At 30.1% G+C, this 27,191-nt stretch overlaps 2 protein-coding genes across 4 annotated transcripts in view; both read right to left on the bottom strand.

The window, feature by feature from the left end:
• Positions 1-27,191, bottom strand: part of LOC105216953 (bone morphogenetic protein receptor type-1B) — a 206,213-nt gene that overhangs the window by 41,184 nt on the left and 137,838 nt on the right. The window lies entirely within an intron of this gene.
• Positions 22,504-23,638, bottom strand: LOC114804522 (protein disulfide-isomerase-like). Its single transcript, XM_029043309.2, has one exon. It carries the CDS (start codon positions 22,990-22,992, stop codon positions 22,588-22,590), a length of 405 nt encoding a protein of 134 aa, XP_028899142.2. The 5' UTR covers positions 22,993-23,638; the 3' UTR covers positions 22,504-22,587.

Raw genomic sequence — 27,191 nt, 5'->3', positions numbered from 1 at the left:
AATTGATTTTAACTGACTTTGAATTGAATTTCAATTGAACTGATTTTGATTTGCATTTGAATTTCAGTGGATTTGAATCGAATTGAATTCGAATTTTACTGAGTTTAAATTGAATTGTATTGAATTCAGATTGAACAGATTTTTAATTGAATTAAAAATAATTTGATTTACACCAACTTTGAATTTTAATTTAATTGACTTCCGATTGAATTGAATTTGAATTCAACTGACTTTGAATTCTATTTAATTGAATTTTAATTCGATTGATTGACTTTGAGTGGAATTGAATTGAATTCCAATTGCACTGACTTTATATTGAATTGAATTTGAATTTAACTGATTTTGAATTGAATTTGAATTACATTGACTTTGAATCCGAATTTAACTGACCTTAAATTGAATTGCATTGCATTCAAATTGAACAGATTTACAATGGAATTAAAATTAATGCGAATTAAACTAGCTTTGAATGTGAATTTAATTGACTTCCTAAATTGAATGTGTATTGAACTGACTTTGAATACAATTGGATTGAATTCGAATTAAACTGACTTCGAATTTAATTGAATATTAATTTGACTGTATTTGAATTCGATTAAAATTTGAATTAAAATAATTGAATTCACTGAAATTTATTGTAATTAAGTCAAACTAAATTGTGTTAAGAATTTAAAATCTTTAATTCAACGAATTAAAAGTAAGATAAGATTATTCAAGTTTTCTGAACTTAATTAAATGGAAACTGATATTTTATTTACTTTAACTCTTAACCCGCCTTTCTAAATAAATAACATTGTGTCGTTATTTTATCTTCAAATATTTCTTAAATTTAATATAAAATCACCCTGAAAACCCTAAACCACAAAATTCTTTCGAAAAATTAAATGGAAATGTATAAAGAACATCATTATAAAATAATGATTGAATAATTAATTAGCATTTCCTTATAATTTTGCGTTGACGCAAATCAAATTAAATCAAAAATACCATATACTTTGAACTTGGGACATTTTAGTAAAAAAAAGAATGAAATAAAATAATTAATAAATTCTTTTGAAAAATAGCTAAGCAAAAATATAATAGAAACAAAATGTAGAAAAAAATTAAATAAATAATTATTTAAATGCAAATGTGAGTTTTCAACGTAAATTTCGTTTTAATTGCATTTCATTTCATGCATTTAACATATGCTAATTAATAAGTAGCTGCTATTAATGAGCATAACAAAAATATGAAATTATTTTCAGCTAAATGACATTAAAGATAAAATTTAAGAAAAAAATAAAATAAAAAAATTAATAAGAAATATGAAGAAAAACTTGAAAGATTGAATGTATGTATGTATATAATATGTATAATATGCTCCACAATATGACATGCAGATATACATATAATTTTGCTAGCGCTTAATGGCTTTTTGTTGTAGCCATAAAAAATGCAGTCACTAAAAAGATAGCCATAAAAAATAATCCTGCTGACAACTGTGACTGAATCTGAAACTGACTGTTGACTGTTGTTTGTTGACTTTATTATTGCTTTTTAGCTTTTATTTTAATTCTCTGTTGCTTTTTTTTGTGTTTTTTCTTACTTGCTTATTGTCTTTGAAGCTTTGCAAATTGCTTGTTGACAACTCATTAAAGCTATCAACAGTAGCTATAAAAAATGTTTTCTTTTACGTAAGCATGATTTACGTAGAGATTTGAAAGAAATTCAGATTTTTATTACATTTTACAGTTATATTTTGGATTTTTTTGCTATTTATAAATGTTGTAGAACGTAAAGATTCTTATTTAGAATTTTTTTTGTCGATTTTTTTCGGTAGCGATATTTAATTATGAATTTTGAGATTTTCATTTAAATTTTTTTATCAAAAATGATTTTTTTTCGAAAATTTTATATATTTTTCCGATTACAGAAAATATGGAAGCTATATCCAACATTAATTTAGACGAATGAAACATATTTTTTCAAAAAACAAAAATTCCCGTTATTTTTTGAACACACCTCGTACCCACTCAGTTAGTTACTAAATCAGTTAGGTGCTGACTAATAATTTTGTCTCTAATATATTCCCTTTCGTTCGTCACTCATATCAACTCGCTATTAGATTTTACAACCCACTTGAGGTGCAGAATCGCTAATGAATTCACCAAAATAAAATGCTGCCGGAATCAACGAAGTGCTAAATAATATTATGCGAAATAAATTAATGATATTGTGGTGAATGCGCACACCGGAACCTCCAAGCCTATAAATTATGCTTGTAAGCATATATTAAATAAATTGCTAGCGTTTAAATTGAAGCGCTGCTAATAACGGAAACGTACACTGCACATATTTGGCATAAATAATGTAATAAACTATCTAAATATATGTGTGATTATGTAAATAGAAAAAAGCATCATAAAATATAAATCATAGCAATAATAAATGGTGGCAGCCAAGAAAATTTATGTAAACGTTAAAAGCTAAAACGCGCGCTGGCAGCTAGCTGATGAAATTTCGTAAGTTTGTTTTTTGTTGTTTTGTGGGTGAGTGGGTGGCTAGCTGATCACTTGTCGGCTAGTCATTCATACCACTAAATATACACAGACAAGCAAACTAGTTGTAGTATATCTAAATAAATAGTTTTTGGCATGAATTAATTAATTTCGAAAATAAGCACAAGTCTGTAGTATATAGCAGACAGCAGAAAAAATTACCGTTTCATTTTCATTAATTCGCTGCTATAGCCAGCCAAATTGTCTGGCTGTACTTTGAGATGATTCGCTTTGCAGCTGCTCTAGACAATCTATATCGTACTTACTATATGCATGTAGTTATGCGTGAAAGATATACGCTTGAAAGACAGGCAGACAGACATACGGACAGACAGATTTGCAAATGAAGGTATGCTGTTTTGCGAAAATACACATTTTTTTGTCAGACATTCAGCCAGACGTGCTAATAATAGTTTGAAATCGAGTGTAATTTTTCGTAAAAGTTTTGCTGAAATTTTTACACACAGCTGCGCGCAAAATGAACGGAAATGTATTGCATTTTTTTGGTAAATGAATGCTTTTTTATTTTGAACAAAAACAATTAAAGAAAAAAATTTTATAACAAATTAAAAAAAATTATCTTTGATGCATAATGTCTAAAATTCTAAAATAATAATAAATTTCAAAAAATTAAAAAAAAAACTTCAGTACTAGTTCTAAATAGCATAAAATATAAATATTAAAATCATTTAACTTATTTATTTTAATTTAATTTGATTTAATTTAATTTAATTTAATTTAATTTAATTTGACTTAATTTAATTTACTTTATTTTAATTTAATTTGATTTAATTTAATTTAATTTATTTTCATTTAATTTAATTGAATTGAATTGAATTGAATTGAATTTAATTTAATTTAATTTAATTTAATTTATTTTAATTTAATTTAATTTATTTTATTTTATTTTAATTTAATTTAATTTATTTTATTTTATTTTATTTTAATTTATTTTATTTTATTTAATTTTTATTTTATTTTAATTTATTTTAATTTAATTTAATTTATTTTATTTTAATTTATTTTATTTTAATTTAATTTATTTTATTTTATTTCATTTTTATTTTATTTTAATTTATTTTAATTTAATTTAATTTAATTTAATTTATTTTATTTTCATTTATTTTAATTTATTTTATTTTATTTTATTTTATTTTAATTTGATTTAATTTATTTTATTTTAATTTATTTTATTTTATTTTATTTTATTTTATTTTATTTTAATTTGATTTAATTTATTTTATTTTAATTTATTTTATTTTATTTTATTTTATTTTAATTTATTTTATTTTAATTTATTCTATTTAATTTAATTTAATTTAATTTAATTTATTTTAATTTAATTTATTTAATTTTATTTTAGTTTATTTTATTTTATTTTATTTGAATTTAATTTAATTTAATTTATTTTAATTTAATTTAATTTAATTTATTTTATTTTATTTTATTTTATTTTATTTTATTTTATTTTATTTTATTTTAATTTAATTTAATTTAATTTAATTTATTTTAATTTAATTTATTTTATTTTATTTTATTTGAATTTAATTTAATTTAATTTAATTTAATTTAATTTATTTTATTTTATTTTATTTTATTTTATTTTAATTTATTTTAATTTAATTTATTTTATTTTATTTTAATTTAATTTAATTTAATTTAATTTAATTTAATTTATTTTATGTTGAAATTATATGCTTATGTTACAAGTCAAATATTTCTCATAAGGACTTTCTTTCTTGTAAAGTAATAATATGAATAAGATAGCTATATATATTTTATGAATACACTATATATGTATGTACATATAGTTCTGTTTGAAGAACTTTCTTACTTCACTCCTGATTAAACCGCTGAAGTACAAGCAAGTCGCATTCTTTATTTCTTACAGTCCATTCGCGTAAGTACTTAGAAAAAATTCTGCCAACAAGGGTTATGGGCCCTTATCGCGCGTGAAAGTTATAAAGAAAAAATAGTTCGTTGTTCGCTAAAGAAAAATTAAAAAAAAATGAATTCAAATTTCCTAATTGAAAAACTCGACAACGAGAATTATGACGTGTGGAGTATACAAATGAGAAGCATATTGATCAATACAGATCAATGGCTAATGGTTAATGGTGATATAAAGCGTTGTGCTGAAAACGCAGATAAATGGGACTATGATGACCAAAAAGCCCTGGCAAACATAATTCTGTGTGTTAAACCAACAGAAATTACGAACATAAAATCGTGTAAAACATCGGCGGAGGCATGGAAGAAACTTCGAGAAGTACATATGCCATGTGGGCCATTACAAAAAGTTTCGTTATATAAGAAGTTGCTTGGATGCAGTATGTCTGCAAATCAAAGCATGTCGTGTTATCTCACTTCGTTTGTCGAATTGGTAGATAAATTAGCGGAACTGAATATCGAATTAAACGAAGAGCTAAAAGTTATCATATTGCTGTCCAGTTTGCCTGCAGAGTATGAGAACTTCGTAATAGCCATCGAGACTCGTGACAAATTACCGACGTTTAATGTACTAAAAGTCAAGCTTTTAGAAGAAGGTGCCAGAAGGGAACAGCAAATGAATCAGGAGCCATCGCAAGCAGTCTACGCACGTGTTAAAGAATCTGCGCATAGTAGCAACAAAGCATTCGGAAATGCAAAACATAATACGAAATCAAATGAATTCAAAGGAAAGTGTTTCGGTTGTGGTATGAGAGGACATACAATAGCGCAGTGTAAGCGAAAAGCAAAACAGCAAACCAATCAAAGTGTTAAACTGTATGAAGGAGATAATGAACTTTCGTATGCTGTGTATGCAGCAACAGTGGGAGTTAAAAAGGACAAGCATGCTTGGTGTGTCGATAGTGGTGCGACCACTCATATGTGCTGCGACAAAAATATGTTTATTTCGTTTATTAACAAACAAGAAAAAATAATGTTAGCAGCGGATAATTTCACTTACTCACAAGGTGTCGGTACGGTAAAAATAAGGACAACAGAATGTGCCTTAGAATTGCGTGATGTTTTATTTGTACCTTCACTCAAAATGAACTTTTATTCAGTGAGCAAAGCGATGAAATATAGACATACAGTATTATTCAAAGATTTTTGTGTTGAAATAAAAAACACGAAAGGATCAACTCTATTGAGAGCCCAGTTACAAGATAAGTTGTTCATTTTTTATGCTCAAATGAATGTTCCAGAAAATATGTTACACAATATGATGTGGCATAATCGATATGGCCACATAAATTTTGAAAGTTTGAAGCAAATCGTCGACAATAATTTGGTTCGTGGATTAAATAAAATAGACATTAATTCTAAAACAAATTGCGATACATGCAATAAATCGAAAATATGTGCAGTGCCTTTTCCTAAGAAGTGTGAAAGAGAAACAAAACAAATACTTGAACTAGTGCACACAGACGTTTGTGGACCGATCAATGTGAAATCAGTGGGTGGTGCACGTTACTTTCTTACTTTCATAGACGATTTTTCGAGAATGATTTTTATATATTCCATAAAGGAAAAGAGCGAAGTGTTTGAAAAGTTTAAAACATTCAAAAATATGGTGGAAAATCAAACGCAAAAAACAATTAAAAAGTTGCGTAGTGACAATGGTACGGAATACACCAATAATAAGTTTAGTGAATTTTTAAAAGAATGCGGAATTAAAAGACAATTGACTGTGCCATATACACCACAACAAAATGGGGTGGCAGAAAGAGTTAACCGCACAATCGTTGAAATGGCTAGAAGCTTATTGGTACATGCTAATTTAAAAGAAGAATTGTGGGGTGAGGCTGTCCATACAGCAGTGTACATACGTAATCGCGCTCCTACAAAGTTATTAAAACATACTACACCGTACGAAGTATGGTACAATAAAAAGCCGTCGGTGAAACATTTAAGAGTTTTTGGTGCACGAGCTTTTTCATTGGACAAAACGCATCGTGGTAAATTTAGTGCAAAAGGCAAAGAATACGTGTTTGTAGGGTACTCTGAAATTTCAAAAGCCTATCGTCTATATGACAGAGAAACGAGGCAAGTGATAATTCGACGCGATGTAAAATTTATAGAAAACAATGAAGGTCTCGGTATGTGTGAATGCAAAAACAGTACAAAAATCAACGACGATTTGGCAAGAATAATTGTAAGTTTTAACAATTGCAATGAAGAAACGGAACAAGTTGAAAGTTTCGTAAGCTTCACTGATGGTGAAGAGAATGATTCACATGACTCAGATAGTGAAATGCGTCGTGGACCTGGTAGACCAAAATTTGTTCATACTGGGAAGGTTGGTCGTCCCAGAAAAGAGTATCAAAAGTTGAATTCTCTTCAGTATGGTGATATAGAAACGCCACATACAGTCAAAGAAGCATTAGCAAGCGAATACTCCTTTGAGTGGGAGAAATCTATGAAAAATGAGTATGCGGCATTGGTAGCAAACAACACTTGGTCAGCAGTAGACCTGCCGAGGGGCCAAAAGGTGATTGGGTCAAAGTGGGTTTTTCGTATAAAACGTAATCCAGATGGAAATATCGAGAAATTCAAGTCGAGATTAGTAGCAAAAGGCTGTAGTCAACAGCTGGGTTTAAATTATTGGGAAACGTTTTCGCCAGTAATTCGATATGAAACGATTCGTATGCTACTTGCAATCGCTGTTGAGAAAGAGTTGCATTTACATCAAATAGATATCTCAAATGCATATCTAAATAGCGATCTAACTGAAGAAGTTTATATAAGACAGCCGGAAGGTTTTATAGATAGTAAAAATCCGGACAAAGTGCTAAAATTAAACAAAGCTATTTATGGCCTTAAACAGTCAGGTAGAGAGTGGAATAGTACGCTCGATATAGCATTGAAGAATTTGGGTTTCAATCCGTGCAAAAGCGAGCCATGTTTGTATGTCAAAGAGCGAGACAAAGTTTATAGCTACATAGCAGTTTATGTTGATGACCTAATATTAGCATGTCCTAGTGAAGAAGAGATTACAAACATAAAACGCAAACTATCGTCAAAGTTTAAGTTGCAAGATGGCAACACACTGAAGTTCTTTCTTGGTTTCGAAGTAGAACGTGAGGGCAAAACAGGTGCGATTTCTGTGTGTCAGAAAACATATATCAAGGAGTTGTTGAGCGTATACGGTATAACCTCATGTCGTCCAGTAAGCACACCCCTCGATCCTGGCTTTCAAATCAGTTGCAAAGATAAGAACTGCTCCAAGGTGGACGTAACAAACTATCAGTCATTAATAGGGTCTTTAATGTACTTGGCCATTTCGACGCGTCCTGACATAATGCATGCAGTAAGCTTATTGGCGCAAAGAAACCAAGATCCTCATTCCGAACATGAAGCTGGCGCAAAGCATGTTCTGCGGTACTTATCAAAAACCGTAGATCTAAAGCTTCATTATTGTAAAAATGGTAAACCGGTAAAAGGCTATGCGGATGCAGATTGGGCTAACAACAATACAGATAGAAAGTCATACACCGGCTATTCGTTCTTTCTAGCCGGCAGCGCATTTTCTTGGCAATCCAAGAAGCAAGATGTCGTCGCTTTAAGTAGCACTGAGGCAGAATACATTGCCTTGAGTACAGCAGCAAAAGAAGCAGTGTATCTTCGTCGCTTACTGAAGGAAATGGGTTGCAGTTCCGAAGATCCGATTTTATTGAAAGGCGACAATATGAGCGCTATACAAATTTCGAAGAATCCTGTATTTCATAAGAGAACTAAGCATATAGAAATAAAATATCATTACATTCGTGATGTAGTAGAACGTAAAGAAATTGAATTAGAGTATGTTTCCACAAATGATAATGTATCTGATATTTTTACTAAAAATTTGCAAAAACAAAAACATGTAAAGTTTGTAGATATGCTTGGTCTTAAATATTAATGTTAAGAAATATTTCACTTGAGAAAGAGTGTTGAAATTATATGCTTATGTTACAAGTCAAATATTTCTCATAAGGACTTTCTTTCTTGTAAAGTAATAATATGAATAAGATAGCTATATATATTTTATGAATACACTATATATGTATGTACATATAGTTCTGTTTGAAGAACTTTCTTACTTCACTCCTGATTAAACCGCTGAAGTACAAGCAAGTCGCATTCTTTATTTCTTACAGTCCATTCGCGTAAGTACTTAGAAAAAATTCTGCCAACATTTTATTTTATTTTATTTTATTTTATTTTAATTTAATTTAATTTAATTTAATTTAATTTATTTTATTTTAGTTCATTTTATTTACTATCTTCGCATCCCTTCTTTCTGTATATTATAGTTATTGTGGTATTTACAAATAATCTGTAAAATTTCGCTGAAAAGACAATCAATATTTGAACCATGTAATTTGATGCCACATTTTTCACTTAAAGCCTCAAAATCACAAACAAAAAAAGCAAAAAAAAATTCGCAACAACAACAATGATTTGCGTTGGCGTATTTGACGTATGGGCTTCCGCAAAAAATGCCACCCACAAGCTGTAAATAGACACTTCACACACACACACTCACAAAAAAGGTCGTCATCAGCAAAACCATCAATGAATATGAATAAGTTGAGTGAATTATTGTTGCTGTGGCGGCAGAGTTGCATGTTAAACATTGCCAACACTGAATATAAATATGTAAAAATGCATGTAGGCGGGCAGAGTGTATATATGTATTTTTTTTAAAGTCCAGTACTCCCTCAGTTAGTAGCTGCCACACGGCGCGGACTGTTTGTGCCACATTTGCAAAAACTGTTTGCGCTGTAAATATGTATGCATTTATGTAAGATTTGTGTAAGTCAGCAGTGTGTGTAAATAATATACAACAACAACAACAAATTGTAAAAGATGTGCAAAAACACACTATTGATTTTTAATGCAAGGCGAAATATAAAATAAATAAACACTTGAGTGGGTTTTCATGCAAGTGGCACTGCTAAGCTAGCACTTCTTTCTTTCTTTCTTTTTGTAATTTAATTGTAAGAAAATTCGTACATTTGTTTAATGACAAATATTGACACATGAAAGATGACATCCGCTTGGCAAACAGCACACGTAAACAAACGGACCGCGGACTGTTGGATTGATAATGAGTAAGACTTTCTGCATATTTTGAAGCACCCACTTATGTCACAAAACCCTCTAGCCCTGCATGTGTGGCAACATTTTTTGTAGGAGGCAAGCAAGTCGAACGATTTTTCTAGTGTCTGTTTTAGCTGGTTCGCTGGCATTCGGTTGATTTGCGTGGTCACTGAGTGATGGTGACTTTTGAAGTGTGTTCAAAAAATAACGGGAATTGTAAAATTTTAAATTTTATGAGTTTCCAAAAATAAACAGAACCTTAAAGGGTTCTTTACAAACATACGAGATATCGCTAAAAGAGCCAGAGGCTATGCCAAAAAAAAAAAAATTAGTTCGACGAACCGCTCCAATAAGGTGCTTAATATCGAATGGAGACTATTTTAAATGTGAGAGAGATTAATGTAGAATGAATTAATGAATAAATATATATTTTTTTTTTTCAAAAAACAAAAATTCGATATTTACCGATTTTTTGAGATTTCGTGTCACAAACATTTTTTTTTGAATCTTTATTAACCAAACTTTTTTTTTATGTAAATGCCTTTCTTTTTTAGCCGCGATGTTGTTGTCAATGATTAATAAACTGAGATCACCCTTATTGTGGTTTAGACTTCTGTTTCTCTTTATTTCTTTCTTCATAAGGTAGAACATCAACGGGTTCCAGAAAAGATAGTTTTGAATATAAAAATGAAACTTCTGGGCATCTTGACTGAAGTTTACATCAGTAAAGTTTCAGCGTATGAAAATTTTGATTTAAGCAAGTTCGTATTTGAATTTCCTCAACAGTCGGTTCTACGATACTGGATGACATGGATTTTTTTCAAACCAAGGAATGTTATTTCGACGGTATAACACTGTTTGATTCGGCAAGTTCTTCTCTATGGATATTTTTATGAAAAAAGAACAACCCATATCTCTTTCATAATATCAAATGTCTTTAAGATATTGATGAGGACTTACGAACAACACTTTCGATAATACTTCAGAATAAAATAGTCATCGTACCAAAAAAATATATAAAAAGAAAAGACATAGAAAGTCGTGAGATATATCTAAAAAAATGCTTGTTTGTCAATAATTTCAGCGAGACTGATGTACCGTTTAAAAAATAATATATCATTAGATTAAAGCTGTCATGAAAAATTTGAGTTTCTACACTCAACAACCGTTAGATAAGGATTAAAAATATGTAAATATCAAGTAATAACTCAATAAAGATACAAATAAAGATAAAAAAATTCAAAATCAATGATTGGGGAAAGTGCTAGCTTGCATTTGCTGCAGAAAGCATGGAAACAGGGGTGCTTTTGGCGTAGATAAGAAACAATTTCAACGCTTCAAAAAAGGGTTGTTTCACCATAGTTACTTTAACCAACACTGTAAATGTGATCCCCCACCAAAAGAAGCAAATGGAAAGGGACAAATTTACATACAAATTTGTGCATTCAAAAATAAAAACACAAAATCTGATGTAATTTATCGGTTGCACACTTGTCTATGCATTTAAATTACATAAAATTACATCAAAAGCACAAATTCGCTGTTGTTATTGTAGATTTTCATTTAACAACGCTTTGAAAGATTGAAAATTGTGCAAACGCCAAGACGCTGTCCTCGAACTGTCCGCCGCGGCCGAAAAGCGCGCAAAAGTGAATGAATGAAGCGAGCGAGCGTACCACAAAAGGCGTTGTGTCATTTACGAAACTACATAAATTTATAATAAATAATGTGTTATATTTTCACGAAATAAATTTGGTAAATTTCAAATATATTTTTTTATTTTTTGTGTGTGTGTTTTCATTTTACAGCAATAAAACTGTCATGCTTGCTGCAAACCATATGTCAGTCAGTGTAGAAACCGCCCAAAAGTGCTTTGAAAAGTTGTCAAACTGAAAAATTGCCATATTAGAAGACAGGCGAATGTACGTGCGCGTTGAATTTGGACGTGCAATTTTTATTGTATTGCATTTGAGGTACATGTGTACTATGGGGTCTACACACAGCGATTAAATGTACGAGTCAAGATACAGCCAAGCACACACACACACACGTGCCGCGTATCGTGTAGACAGCGTGACTGTGGCGACTCAACGACTGGCGGCCCAGTGAGCTTAATGCGATGAGTCAAAGTTTTTGGCATTTATGGACTTATATTAATATACTACCTATACATAGTATATACAGTGAGTACTGGATTGGCAATTGCGAAGAAGATCTTTCTTTAGCGATCCTTGGACCGTCAGAGTTTACGAACGATCAATCTCGAATTATTCAGGTTGTAACTGAGTTCATTCAAAGAACATTTACCGTACGGTTAATGGGATCCTGATAATCAACACTGAACCAAGATCATGAAGGTTAAATGATCTTTAGTAATCCTTTGAGCTTCGGAGTCTATGAACCGATGCCGAGAAAAAACAAAACTTATTCAGGACTCTAACAGAATTCTTTGAAGAGAAGATTTTCCGCATAATGTATTGGAGGTTGATTATAAAACCTGAACTATGAAGGGATCTTCAGCATTCCCTTCTCCGTCAGAGTTTACGTACCGTTGCACAAAATTATTCAGAGTTTAAACAAGCAAACATTTAATAAACTCTAAACCAATACCATGAAGGTTAAAGGATCTTTAGAAGTCCCTTGGCCGTCGGAGTTTACGAACCGTTGCAGAAAAAAGAAGAAAAAAAATACTCAGAATTCGAATGGAGTTCAGTGAAGAGAGGGTTTTCCGTATGATCTATTGAATCTTGATCATAAAACCTGAACTTTTAAGAGGTCTTCTGCACTCTTTTGGCCGAACCGCTGCAGAGAACACACCATAATTAGTCTCAGGATTCTAAAGGAGTTCAGCCAAGATCCATATGATCTACTGAATACTAGTAATAAAACCCAAGCTTCTAATGGAGAACAATGAAGTTTTAGAAAGGCTTGAAAAGGCTTAGAAAATAACAAGATTTCGTATCACGATATTCGCACCAAAGACTCGGACTCCATTCCGACACGGCCAGCTTCGGTGAAAGAGCATTGGAGAGATGTAGTAAATAAATCCGTCAACGGAAAGATTCAAAATTCTAGTGTTTTCATACAAATCAGTCAGATTCTAGAGATTGCAGAGTTCATTTGAGGTTATGGATGATGGATGATCATACTAACTATATGCAATTTGCTTCTTGCTTTCCAAGGTCAACTTAACCAGGTCTCACTGTACCAAATACAAAGTATGAATGCAAATATAGCCAATAAGTCTGTAGAGTCACACATGCTGCCGCTGTATGTATTTACGTATTTTATTGCGATTTTTCGCCAATTTGTTTATTTACCCAAGCGCGCTCGCCGGCCATGTACGGTAGGCCGCGTGGTGACGCAGCGCGGTCAACTTTCGTGCGCCGCAACAACTTAATGAAAAAAAATACTATAAAAGCGAATAACTATTTGGCAGCAGAGCGTAATAGATACGCAAAATCAACTGTGGAGGTGTGTGGGTGTGTGTGTATGCCTTGAGTACGTCAAACAATTGGCTGCGTGGTAAAACAAGTCGGACGGAATGTACTTATTTGCGTATATAGAGGGGCGCTGAAACGCGCTAACGTTCAGCGCGCGGCGTAAAATAAATAAAAATCGCACGCAAGTCAAACGCGCTGAATTATACACGTTTGTGTGTGTGCTGCGAGCGCGCGTGGGCGTGCAATATTGATGGTAGCTTTTAATGCTTGTTTTTTCTGGCATGCAATGTGTTTTGTTTTTGTTGTTGTAATGTTGCGAGTTAGCCGATAGCGTAAATTCAATGGAATAAAAACACACATCGAACGGACAAACAAAAGCGGCGGTTCACCATAACACAAAGCGACAGCGTACTAAAGTAGAGTGCAATGGGAAGCGGCGCGGTGTGAGCGGCGCGCGGCGACAACAACATGTCTTGCATGTCTCTGAACTGCGGTGTGCAATAAATAAATGTAAATAAACTGAAACCCCACAGCAAATGCTATGACGTTGCTTGCTTGCTTGTTCAGGCTTTTGCATATTAGCGCGCGAGCCGCGCACCGAACGCGCAGCTACATTGCACCGCGCCGCGCCGCGCCGCGCTCTCACTGCTAGCGCTGGGTAAACGCCAAGCAGTCTGTCATTTCAATGAAATGAAATAAAATAAAACTAACTAGCAGCAATAGGAAAAAAATTATATTACAACAACAACAATTTATTGTTGCAAATGCGGCAGCGCGCAAAAAGCAGCAACTATAAAGGTGAGCGTTATGTGTGAAAAACATGCACACAGTGGTTTTATAGCGGTGAATAAATGGAAATATCCAATGATTGTTTGAGGTTAGATTAGCATTAGTAGGGCTAGTTCGACTTTATATGGAAAGTGGATAGATAGGAAATGAATAATGATGACATGAAACATAATTAGAGGCGGTAGTGACGCGCGTTGCTAGTGGAGCAGCTTTCTTTTGTCTTTCATCAACCATGTAAGAGCTATCCAAACATTGAGATTCCAAATTTACGGAATTTGAAACGCGCTTGAGATTTTCACAAAGCGTTAGCTCAGAAACCCCAAGCTCAAAATCAATGGAGTACTCGAACGACTTGACAGTCTATGCCTTTAATGAAAAATTATAGTTTAGGCCTCCAATTCACTTTTGCACCCACTGTTACTAAAAACTTGGTAGCTGTAAACAGCGCGCCGCCATTGTACCTTAAAAACCGCGCGGCAAGCAGTGGGCGGCGTTGATCAGTCGCGCGGCGGATATGACCGCCTGCTTAGCTGCTTGACTGCGCGAAAAATGGGTGTATCGCATTGAATGGAGCAATTGGAAAAATAACAGATACATCTAGCCTGTATATGTATGAACATGAGCTGCGGCACGCAACACGCGAACATGAAGTGGCATAGACAAGTTGTAGCCAAGTCAAGGCGTAGCTGAGTATGGAGTTGCTGAAAAAAATAAACATATTAGACATTTAACAGTAGAAAAAGTAGAAAAGACAATTTATTATTGCATTTAGAAAAACTTTTCACATTTATATAATGCACCGCGTTCGACCATTTAAGCTGCCACAGCTGCTGCCGCAAGTCGCTTGGTAATAAGAACTCTTTTTTGCACTAAACATTTCCACTCAATGCTAACTTTGACTTTAATGCGCTCGTAAAAAACCATGAAAGGCGAATGCGCGCGCACGCTAATTGTTGTTATGCTGTGTGGCTGGCTGGCTGACTGGTGGCCAAAGTGGCAAGCGGCAAGTGGCGGGGCGAAAATTTGCATTTGCATTTAATTGCAAGCGCTCCGAAGACAGCACAAAGAGTGATGCAAAAAAGGTGTATATTACGATGGAAGACAGAAAGGAAGAGAACAAACAATTAATAAAAAGCTGTTAATTTTGTTTTACGTAAGCGTAAATAGCAGAAAAAAAAAAACTATTTGCCGCTCAAATGTAATAATCAAATAGAATTGCATTAGAATCGGTTAAGCAAATCACCAACCGGTCTACGCGGTGCGAGTCCGTTTGATCTTTGCCTGCTGCACTCACTTGCACTTGCGGTAATAAAAAGCAAAGACAAGCAATTGAATGCATTTGCCACCACAGTGGTTAAACGCTTAAAACACAAGTGAGGTCGGTCGAGGTGGTCAGCGACTGGCTAGGTTGTTGCGTCATTACCTAGGCAAATATTAATTGTTGTATGTATTAAATGGTATTTACAGAGACATATAAGCGTTGGAAGATTTGAGAAGGACACCGCCCGATTGCAGTGGAAGCGCAAATGCTCTTGTAGGCTGTTGCTTGAAGTTGGTTGCGGTTGCAGGTAATTAGCGGTTAAGTAGTTTGTATGACAATGGAATACACAGGTGGGGAAGGGGGAAAGTAAAGAGATAAAACATAAATCTAAAATGGATAAAGAACTAAAAAGTTCCGGGATGGTTAGAATGCAAATTATTAATTAATATCAATATCTGCGATTTTTTGGGATGATAAGACCGGATGCTACCACTAAGAGAATGGCAAACGAACTCTCAAATTAATTAAAATTCCATTTAAGGTGCTTAACAATAGTTGCTGAAGCTCAATTCACAACATTTCTCACAGTTTTTGGTTGGTGTTTTGATAGATTTCCCAAGAATTAATAATTTCTCGTTGAAAATCTACAATTGAAGTAGCTTAAATCTAATTAGTTAAATAAAGAAAAAGTAGTAGTTATCATTGTCGCTTAACATACATTGTAGCGTCTCTTATCATATAGGATAAAGGTGTAATAATTCGATTTTATTAAATTAAATATAAATAATTCTATAAAATTCTAGAATTTTTTGAAAAATATTTAAAATAGCACAAAATAATTATTATTTAAAAAAAGTATTTTAAAACCCAAAAAATTCTATATTTCGGTAATTAAAACTTAGTTTTGAAAAAAAATATTATTTGAATTAAAAAAAAAATATTGTATTTACATTTTTTTTTAATAAATTCATTTATAATAAAAAACTATACTTATAATAAAAAAAAATTTAAAAAATGTATATAAAATAAATATTTGAAAAAAAAAAATTATAAAAATTATATTTGAAAAAAAAAGTATAAAAAATTATTTGGAAAAAAAATTATAAAAAAAATATTTGAAAAAAAAATTTAATTAAGAAAAGTATAAAAACCAAAAAAAAAAATATTTACAAAAAAAATAATAAAAAACCTTAAATAATACTAAGGATTGTTGCAACCTAATTAATAAAAAATAATAATAAACATTAAATTAATGAAAAATATATAAAAAAAATTGTAATTCAATATGCGAGCAGACAATTTTTATTATTAAATTGATAACATATTATCTTTTTAAAAATTATGTCGCTACAAAATTTTATTTTAATATAGTTTCTAAAAACAAAAATTGTATAAAAAATAAAGACGAAAAAATAATAATATAAATTAAATAATACGAAAAATTGTAAAAATATAATTCCTAATTTTTTTTTCGTTTTTTATTTAATTTATATATTTTTTTATTAAAATAATAATAATAAACTTTAAATAAAAAATAAATTAATTGAAAAATTATTAAAAAATTTTATACAATTACCAGACAATTTGTATTGATAGTAAATCATATTATTTTTTTTTAAATAATGCAATTATAAAAAACATTTTTCTATGATTTCTAAAAAAATTGTGAATATAAATAACGAAAAAACTACTTCTTTACAAAAAAATTATAAACATTAAATAAAAAATAAATTAATTTTATAAATTAAAATAAGAAAAAATTAATATTCGAGCTGACTATAAATATTTATTTAAAAATATTTTTTTTTTTTAATAATAAATTTTTGATATTTTTATTTTATTTTCAAACCAATAAATAAAAGAATTATTTTTATTTAGTTTATAATTTATAAATGATATAAATCGAATATTAATTTTTTTTCTTTTTTTATTTTATATAATTAATTTATTTTTTATTATTTTTTTTTTGTAAGAAGTATTTTTTTCGTTACTTATATTCACATTTTTTTTAGAAATCATGGAAAAAATATTTTCTTTTTAACGTTTTAACTATTTTATTATAATTTTTATGCACATAAAAAACAATTTTAAGTAATGAGAAAAATTTCGAAATTAAAAAAAAATGTTTTTCAACTTCAAAAACCAAGCAAACGTTAGCACAAATAAAAATGCGTATGTACTTCCTTACGCAAAATATTAGTTTACACATGTAGCTAGCTACACATGCAAAATATTTAAAGCGAAACCGCCATTAAAAAAATCACCGTTTCGCAGTGAAGCATTTTAACGCATTTGCAACGCTTCAAACGCATATCCTGTGAAATATGCACAGTCCAAGTGCCGAGTGCTGCATTGCATGCGAAATGTGCACACATGTGCGTTTATAAATACAACCCTAGCGAATGTACATACATACATACATACATACATATGTGTGACTGTCTGTAATATATGCACATGAGCAGGAACCGTTTCTACATAAAATTCAACTTTTTTTATTTTTGTTTTTTTGCTTTAAGGGACTGCAGTGCAAATCGTAAATCGCATGGAGCAAATAAAAGATGGCAACAACACATTTTTATGCTACACAAACTTACAAACAAACATTTGTACATACAGTTGTATGTATGTAAGTATCCATGTGGCTCGACAGATCATTGCACTCATTCAGTTTGCAGATAAATTTTATTTAAACTGTTTTCGTTGTTGTTGTTTTCTTTTACTGCCTATGCTCCAGCACATTCGTCATGCCTTTCATTTTCGGTGCAAAGCAGTGAATGTCAGCTAGCAAGCCAACCAGCCAGCCAACCAGCCAGCCAACCATTCGCATTACTTTCTGTCACCGTTCTTCAGAAGACACTGCATTTTTTGGGTGTTCTGCTTCTTTTTGTTGCACCAAAGTATACATTGCTGTTATTATTGTTTGCTTTTTGTCACACCAAGTTGTGATGCGCTTCGTGTGTCTTCAGACTCAACAACAACAACAACAACACCACCAACACAAACAAACAAGTATATAAGAAAGTGTTAGCGTTGGAAGCGGGGTGCAGCAGCTGCTGGTGTCACTCAAAGGCAGCTGGAAGACTTCTTCCTGTCCCTGACTGCTACATAGCAGACTACATTGCTTGTATGAGAGTGTATGTTTGTATCTATGTGCATATTTGTTTGTGTCACTTCGAAAATCCGTCTCATCCAACACATTTGTATTTTCAGAAATTGCTTGCAAAAACAACAACAACTATGGCAACGCTATTGGTTTAATTGAGTGAAGAAGGAATTTTTTAGCATAAAAAAGCAATAAGGAAGGAAGGTGAAAGGCAGCAATTAAATAGTATTGTTTTTTAATATTTTCCGAGACCTAAGAACCAAAAGTAAAATTTCCAACATAACAACAAAAAAAAAATAAAAAAAGGAATTTTAGCTAAATTAAAATTGAAAAAATAAATAAAAAAATATGTTTCAAAAATAAAATAAAAAAAAAACATTTTTTGATAAAATTAAATTTATTAAAAAAAAAATTTTAAATAAATGGTATTTTGGAGAAAAAAAATAAAAAACAAGTAATAAAATATTTTTGAAAAAAAAATTATTATTTGATAAAATTAAATTTATTAAAATAAATGCTATTTTTGAGAAAAAAATAAAAAACAAGTAATAAAATATTTTTGAAAAAAAAATTAAATGAAAAAAATATTTTTTTGACAAAAAAGAATAAAAAAGGAACTTTAGCAAAATTAAAATTGAAAAAAAAAACAAAAATAAAAAAGAAATGTTTGAAAAAAAAATTTAAAAAAATATTTAAAAAATAATTTAAATATTTTATATATTATTAAATATTTGAGAAATATTGTTCAGACATTTCTTTTTAACTTTTAATTTTTTAAACTCTATTTTGAATACCTATATCTATTTATATTTATCATTATATGTATGTTTAATATTTTATGCACACAAATATAAAAAACAATAAAATGAATATGTTTTTACAAATTTGCGTTATTTAAAAAAATTTTAAATATTCAATAAAAAATTAAAAAATTAAAAATATTTTTTTTTATTATTTTAGATTTCTTCAAGTGATTTTGACGATTTTATAAATTAATTTTCAATATATTTTTGCTATATATATTGTTTTTTATTAATAAATATTACAGGAAGACATTTTTTTTACTAATTTCTAATTATAATAAAATATTTTTTTTTAACAAATACAAACTTATGCATCTATGTAAAAAAATATATAAATACGTTTGTATATATAATTATGTGACCATGTATGAAAATACTCAAAAATCATTTAGTGAAAATAATTAATCTTTAACGACTGTCTGCTTACTTTTACTTGCCTCCCATCCTCCCTCACGATCTCTACCTGTCAACGCTCATTATTCAAAATTCTACTCAACAACAACTAATCAAAAACGTACTAACATTTCCTTTAATTGTTTTTGTTTTTGCTTTACACTTTCTCATGCTGCCAGCAAAGCAGCTACACTGTGACGCACACTAATTTTCACTTCATTAATTTGTAATGAAACAAAAAAGCAACAAAAACTATAAGCCAAACACCTTTCAAAAGTCGAGAGTCGCCTGTGTGCCTGTGTGTTGGCACAAAATTTGTTTCTTAAATGAAAACCATTTAAAAATAACAATTCCGCTGAAATTTGTTGATGATTAATCAAAATAAAGACCCATCAACTTGATAAACAACACTATGAAAAATAGCAACAGCAACAGCAACAACAACAACACAGTGGCAGCAGCCACACAAAACGTTCAATCGGAAGCATATAAAAAATAAATAAGAATTAAAAGCAACATGTAAAATAAGAGCTATAAAAACAAGAACTTCCAGCCAACGGCTATAAAAATAGAAATAACTCAGCGAATGTACGTATATCTGTTTGTATGTACATATTTACATATTTTATATGCGTGGAAGTTGAGTTACTGACGAGCATAGTGATTAGTGACGACACGACACGCGCATGGTTTCTTCTTCGCGAACTTCGAGAGGAGAGGAAGTCAGTTTTTAGTCGGTTAATTTCATATTTGTTAAAAAATAAAAAAAATTATGAAATGAAAATATTATAAAGAACATATAAAATATAATAAAATAAAATTAGAAACTAACAATAATAATATAGAAAAAAATATTTAAAAAAAATTCAAAAATTATTAAAATATTAAAATATTCTAAAAATAAAATAAAAAGAAATAAAAAATAAATAAATTAAAAATTAAAATGACATTAAAATATGATAAAGAATAAAAAAAATAATAAAAAGATTGAAATATTATAAAAATTTTCGAAAAAAATAAAAGAGAATACTTTTAAAATACAAATGTAATTATTTTTTATTTTTTTTTTTTGCAGTGGGCTAAATTTTTATTTATCAAATGTTCATATCAAGAAATATTTTGTCTTTCCTGAAATTTTACGGCAATTTTTTTTCCAAAATAGAACAATTTAATTTGGTATTAAAAAATATATTCATCTTCTTCTGAAAATTATCTTAATATAGTCTAATTAGCAGTGAGAGTCCATTAGATGAAACAACTTTGTTGTTGTAACGATTTTCTCTATCCACTTAATTGTCATCAAGGTCATATAACATAACAGAATAGTCAGGAAACAAAGTGTTTCAACGGGATCGGACCATAGAGATAGAGATAATCTTTGATAAAATAATTTAGAGGTGTTTAGTATCATGCAGAGACTTATTGCACGCAGGAGATCTGCTTGGTATGCGTGTTATAGTCTGGATAAGTAAAAGTTTAACCTGCTACAGTTTCCAGATCGAAGTTGGGCGAGGATCACTCTTGTTTCGCGAGACAACTCGAGATCTTCTTCAGCTATAGGTAGGTATTCCACACCAAGGAACTCATTCACTGGGAGGGAGTCTAAGGTGTTAATACGAGTTTAAATTCCCATTATAGTTGCTTCTACGGAATTGAACCGATTTTATACGACCGAAGACTCTTTTTCGACGAACTAACAGTGTTTGGATTATTAGTTGTTGATTCACTCAGAGATCCATCCATCAACTTCAACTATAAATTTTTTTATTTAAAGTTGAAAGATTTCGAATTATTTTTTGAAAAGCTCAAAATTATTTCCGGTTTAAGGTTAGAAATTGTGTCGAAAATATATTTGCACATCAAATAAACTCATTAGCTGCTAGTTAAGTGCTGGGAGTAACATAAATGTAGATGTGAAGCTGTGAAATTAAAAAAGACACTCTACCGCCAGCTTCAACTAAACCTACATCCTGTTGTTACACGCTCTCAAATCAGCTTAAAGTTACAAAAATACATACAAATGTAAATCAAGCGCTAACGCTCACTTAATGCCGCCTGCCGCCCGCTATTGGCGCACAATTCAATTACTAACCAACAACAACAACAATAATAATAATAAGTTTTGACATTTATTTTTGCGCTGCTCCACACAACACTGGCGACAGCTGGCCCCATTGACTGTCAATCTGTCCGGCAATTACTTGATTCATTCATTTGAAAACATACACACTTTGCCAAGCGGCGATTGAATTTAAGCTAAGCGCTTCATTTTAATTGCAAGCACATACGAATCAAATGATAATCAGGCAAAAAATACTAAAAAACCAAATCAAAACAAACAAAACGGGAAATCACTAAATAACAGCAGCTCAACTCATCAAAAAGCATCAAAACACACACAGTAATTTACTGACTGGCACACTTCAGCGACGATCACTAAGATAGCCGATCATGGCGCATGAGTTGGATACGAAAAGCGCGTTAAAGCCTGAAATGGTCATTGAAACCATTCACTGGCTGACTGCCTACCTTACTGACTGCATTCAGCGCACAGTAGCTGACAGCTTTTGTCAAAATATTATTATTTAGACGCGTGACATTTGCGCTCGTATTACAGATTTATTTCGACAACAGTAATGAGATTGCCGGGCGACCACACACGTCAAAACACAGAGACAGAGAGGATTTGATATGATTGCATAGATTTTTGTGACCAACTGAGGTTAGCAGTGGAGAGAGAATGTATATAAGTAATCTGATGATGTGTTCAAAAAATAATGGGAATTTTTATATAAAAAATTTCGCGGGTTTGGAAAGTCTAATTGTCAGTTTCCGTGTTATGTTTTTCTATTTCCAAAATTTGCAATATTTCCAGCCGTTGTTTTACAAGCATACGAGAAATCGCTGAAGGAGCCAAAGACTATCTCCAAAATCGAATTTGAGAAAAGTTTCGACGATTGGAAGAAGCGCTGACACAAGTAATAGGGACTATTTTGAAGGCGGCGACAAGATTAATTTAAACGTTAAACGATTGAATAAATATTTTTTTCAAAGAAAACGAAAATTCTCGTTATTTTTTGAACACATCTCGTCTATATATTATTTAAAAATAATTTTATTGAAAAAATATAATGAAAAATATTAAAAACTAAAAAAATAACTAAAATTTTTATATATTTCTTCAATGAATCACATTAAGCCACGCCGCAATCTCAGCTGCCTGATAACCGCCATTATATTCGAAAGGAACACCGCTACGAAAATACTTCAAAGTTGGATATTGACGCAATTGGTAATGGTCATCCAAATCGGGCGAGACAGTTACATCCACCTTGGCCAACTTGATGGGTGAACGGCTCTGCGCCAATAACTGTGCGGCTTTGGCATATTCGGGTGTCAGCGCGATCGAGGCACCGCACCAGGGCGCGTAAAAATCGACTAAAACGAAATCATTTTCCTCGATGACTTGCTTGAAATTAGCTGAGGTGAGCACAAGTACGCCATCTTCGATTGGCACTTTCTCAGTGACGTAAGCGAGCGTTGCGGTGACAGCTAACAGTAGCGGTGCACAGAGTAGGAATTTCATGATTTATTTCGATAGATTTATGCAAGGGTACTGGATATCGATAACTTTTTGGTATTGAGAAACTAAATATCGACTGCACGCTTTAAAAGTTTAAACTGTACTTCGAAGAATATTGAGACGTTTAAGCTTAAATGCATTTTTCGGGGAACCTGTGACAGCAATTAAAGTGACAGCTAGACAGTTTTTAGGTTATTTTTTTGGAAAAAAAAAATTTTTTCGCAATCAGCCAAGAGACAATGACCGCTTTAAAATAGTAAACACAGCATTTAATTTGCAAAAATATGCGAAATACGCACAAGAGTCATAGCAAGAAGCGCGGAATAAACACATAAAAGCGTAAAATATAACGTATAAATTAAATATTTTTTTCTTCAGGAAAAAAACAGGAATAGGCATAAATATTGGCACACAAGTGAAAATTGATTACACATTTTTTTTATTTTTTATTTTTTTGCCTGTAATTAATTATGCATATGCTGACTTGCGGTAATTACTGATTAAGCATTAATAATGACGACAAATTATGCGACTCAACACTCAACTTACAGGCATACCACTATAGCACAAACGAAGGTGAAAACCAAACACAAAATACATACAGACAAACAGACAGAAATTGTTGACATTATTAGTTACAGACGGACGGACCCACTGACTGGACGGGGCTGTCACTTAAGCAATTAGCTACTGGTAAATTCGCAAAAAAAAAAAATAAAATAAAATAAACAAGCAACAAAAAAATCGATATATGTATGATAAAAGTCACGAGTGTGGTGAACTGAGGTGTGTTATCGTACGATAAAAAAAAAACAAAAGCAACAACTTGGCAAGTGCGGTTGTAGCGGAAGACAGCGCAGCATGACTACTTAATGCAAACTTAATGTAAACGAAAAAGAAGCTTATTAAAATTTGCAAAACGTACGAAATGAGCAAAACGGTTTGAAAATATATAATTACATGGGATGTACTATGAAATGTGTGTGATGACGTTGTTGATTGTTTGAAAGGTTTCTGATTTATGAGCGGATGCTTGAGCAAAAAAAAATGTATTTGAAATATTTGAAAAAAAATAAACAAAAATACATAAAAATTAAAATACATTTAATAAAAAAAACATAAAAATAAAATAAAATAAAATAAAATAAAACAAAACAAAACAAAACAAAACAAAACAAAATTAAATTAAATTAAATCAAATCAAATAGAAATAAAAATAAAATAAAATAAAATAAAATAAAATAAAATAAAAAATAAAAATAATTAAATTAAATTAAAATAAATTAAAATAAATAAAATAAAATATAAATAAAAAAATAAAATAAAAAAATAAAATAAAATAAAATAAAATAAAATAAAAAATAAAAATAATTAAATTAAATTAAATTAAATTAAAATAAATAAAATAAAATAAAAAAAAATAAAAAAATAAAATAAAAAAATAAAATAAAATAAAAAATTAAATAAAATAAAATAAAATAAAATAAAATAAAACAAAATAAAACGAAACAAAACAAAACAAAATAAAATAAAATTAAATTAAATTAAAATAAAATAAAATAAAATAAAAAATTAAATAAAATAAAATAAAATAAAACAAAATAAAACAAAACAAAACAAATTAAAATAAAATAAAACAAAATAAAATAAAATAAAATAATATAAAATAAAACAAAACAAAACAAAATAAAATAAAATAAAATAAAATAAAATAAAATAAAATAAAATGAAATTAATTGAAATAAAATGAAATGAAATGAAATATAGTAAAATAAAATAAATTAAAAAAATATATAATTAAATGGAAAAAATAATAATAAATTTATGATAAATGAATAAATTTATGATAATAAATATGAGAATTAATTTTAAAATATATATTAAACAATTAATTACATACAGTTTAGAATAGGTTAGGTAAGCAGGCAAATCTGTACATATGCAGAAGATCTCACTAGGATAGCTTTGAGGTTCAGAAATACTCTTATCATTCGGCAAAGCGCTTCTTGAGTTGGCTAATTCAATCCAATTCACTAGGTCCGCCGAATGTGAGCCTACTAAAGTGTTTCTGGGGTCTGACAAAGTATTTATGATTCCAACTCGCCTTCATCCAAACCGTTTGGCAACTTGCAACTGCCAGGGTCCCTAATCTCACCAGCCAATGATGTTTGATATTCTCTAGTTTGTATTATATTTATATATTTCATTCAAACCCTTTGGGAACTTTCATCTGCAAGGTCCCTAGTCTCACCAGCCAATGATGTCTGCTAATGTCTAGTTTGAACTCTATTTATATATTTTTCTCAATTCTAGACTATTCACATAAATTTTTTTATAGATTTCGATAAACTAACCTGCGTTAAAAAAATATAAATAATACTAACTAAAAGTATATAAACACGCACATTTTTACAACAAAAGAAAGAAAAAGCATAAAATAAAAAATACAAAATAATAATAATATTTCTCTCACACATATGCATATTTACTTTGTATTCTTTTAGATAAGATTACGCATCAGCAACGCAAGCAAAATATCATAAATAAAATGAGCGCTAATAAAAAACAATGAAATATGTGAGGGAACCCGGTGCAACGCAAAATTATACAATTACATATATACATTTATTATTATTCAACTGATAGCTATTGTAATCAGCACGCCTTTAGCCTATGTAGGCAAATGCTAGGCGCGATTGATTGGATTTTGAAGGGTTGCCAGTCATTCGGCGCAGAACTGAACACCTTGTCAGGTAAAAATTATATCAAATGATACGTAAAAATATCAAAAAAAACGGTGGATAGCGATAAGAGGCAACAATAAATAAAACAATAGCATATCAAAGTAAAAATAAAAACTTGCCTGCTATTATTGGCAAATAAAATTAGCTAATCAATACAATTATAAGAACTGAAATGAGAACAGACGATCTGATAGCTTTATGCTAGACTTTTATTATAAAATTGAGGGTGTAAAGTACACGAGTTTTCATTTTTAAATTTATGTGTATCGAAAATATATAGAAAATTGTCGATTAATATCGAGAAACGATAACTTCGAAACAGAGAAAATCAGGTGTGTAACGCTGAATATAATTAAATTTAACTTTAATAATTAAAATTTAACTTGAATAAAAAACTAACTTTTTCAAAGAAAAGAAGATGAATTCACTTAAATTGCATTCAAACAACTTAAAACTCAGCGTTCCAACTTCTTCTAGTTACAAAACAGTCATAAATTAACAGAAAACATCACACAAAATCTGTCATGTGATTTTATAACAGATGTTCTGCGCTCTTTTGTCACTTTATATACTTTTTTGTAACCAATTCGTAAAACAGCGTGCATTATATTGTATACAATATACAATCCTCAGCTTCTTGTAGGTGTATACAATTAGAAAGATTTATGCAATTCGCTACCTGTGGCGAACAGATGATTCAGTGCAACGCGCACACGAGAAGACTGTTGACAAAAGAAAATCTCGTTCGGGAGATCACCTGTGGCGTATTTATGACACAATTGGAAACACCTACGAGAGTTTTTTTTTCGAAATACATATATAGAATGCTATATAGTGCTAGCAATACTGTAGTAAAATAATTGTATAGATTCATTTACAACAGAATAAAAGAATAAAGAATAATAAAAGAATAAGAATAAGCTTATAGAAGAGTGTGTTTCAATTTGAACAGCAGGTTATAAATTAAAGTGTGGGAAACGAAAGCGACTGAGTTACGAAAAACTGGTATTTAATCCATTTAGTAGTGTAAACTAATGGAATATTCGGTAGTAGACCTATTTTCGAAGTCTTTCATTTTGAAATTTATATTAATTCTTTTTAGAACTTACATTACAAAAATATACTTTTTATCCCTTGAATATAATAATATAGTTGAACTTACCTAAAATGAAAAGAAGAAAAAGTATATGTTAGTATTATTAATAAAATCAAATATTCGAAGAACATACATATAAAATATTGTTTGGAAGTCATAAAACTAAACTAGTTATATATAGGGTTATATACACAGATTAAAAAAAAAAACATTTATGGTTCAAAAACCATATATGAGAAACTATTCCACCGATTTCAATGAAATTCCGTATATAATGTTTTCTACTTCCCATATAACTAAATTTTGAATTCCTACTGATTCGCTGAATTTATAATATATACACAATGGGAACCAATGAAGAT

Source organism: Zeugodacus cucurbitae, chromosome 3 (assembly GCF_028554725.1).
Source record: "Zeugodacus cucurbitae isolate PBARC_wt_2022May chromosome 3, idZeuCucr1.2, whole genome shotgun sequence".
NCBI lineage: Eukaryota > Metazoa > Arthropoda > Insecta > Diptera > Tephritidae > Zeugodacus > Zeugodacus cucurbitae.
The sequence above is the reverse complement of the archived record's forward strand: the minus strand, read 5'-3'. Positions and strand labels throughout refer to the sequence as shown.

Excerpts from the sequence above, each read along its gene's own strand:
- LOC114804522 (XM_029043309.2), bottom strand. The coding sequence starts at position 22,992 with ATGAAATTCCTACTCTGTGCACCGCTACTGTTAGCTGTCACCGCAACG.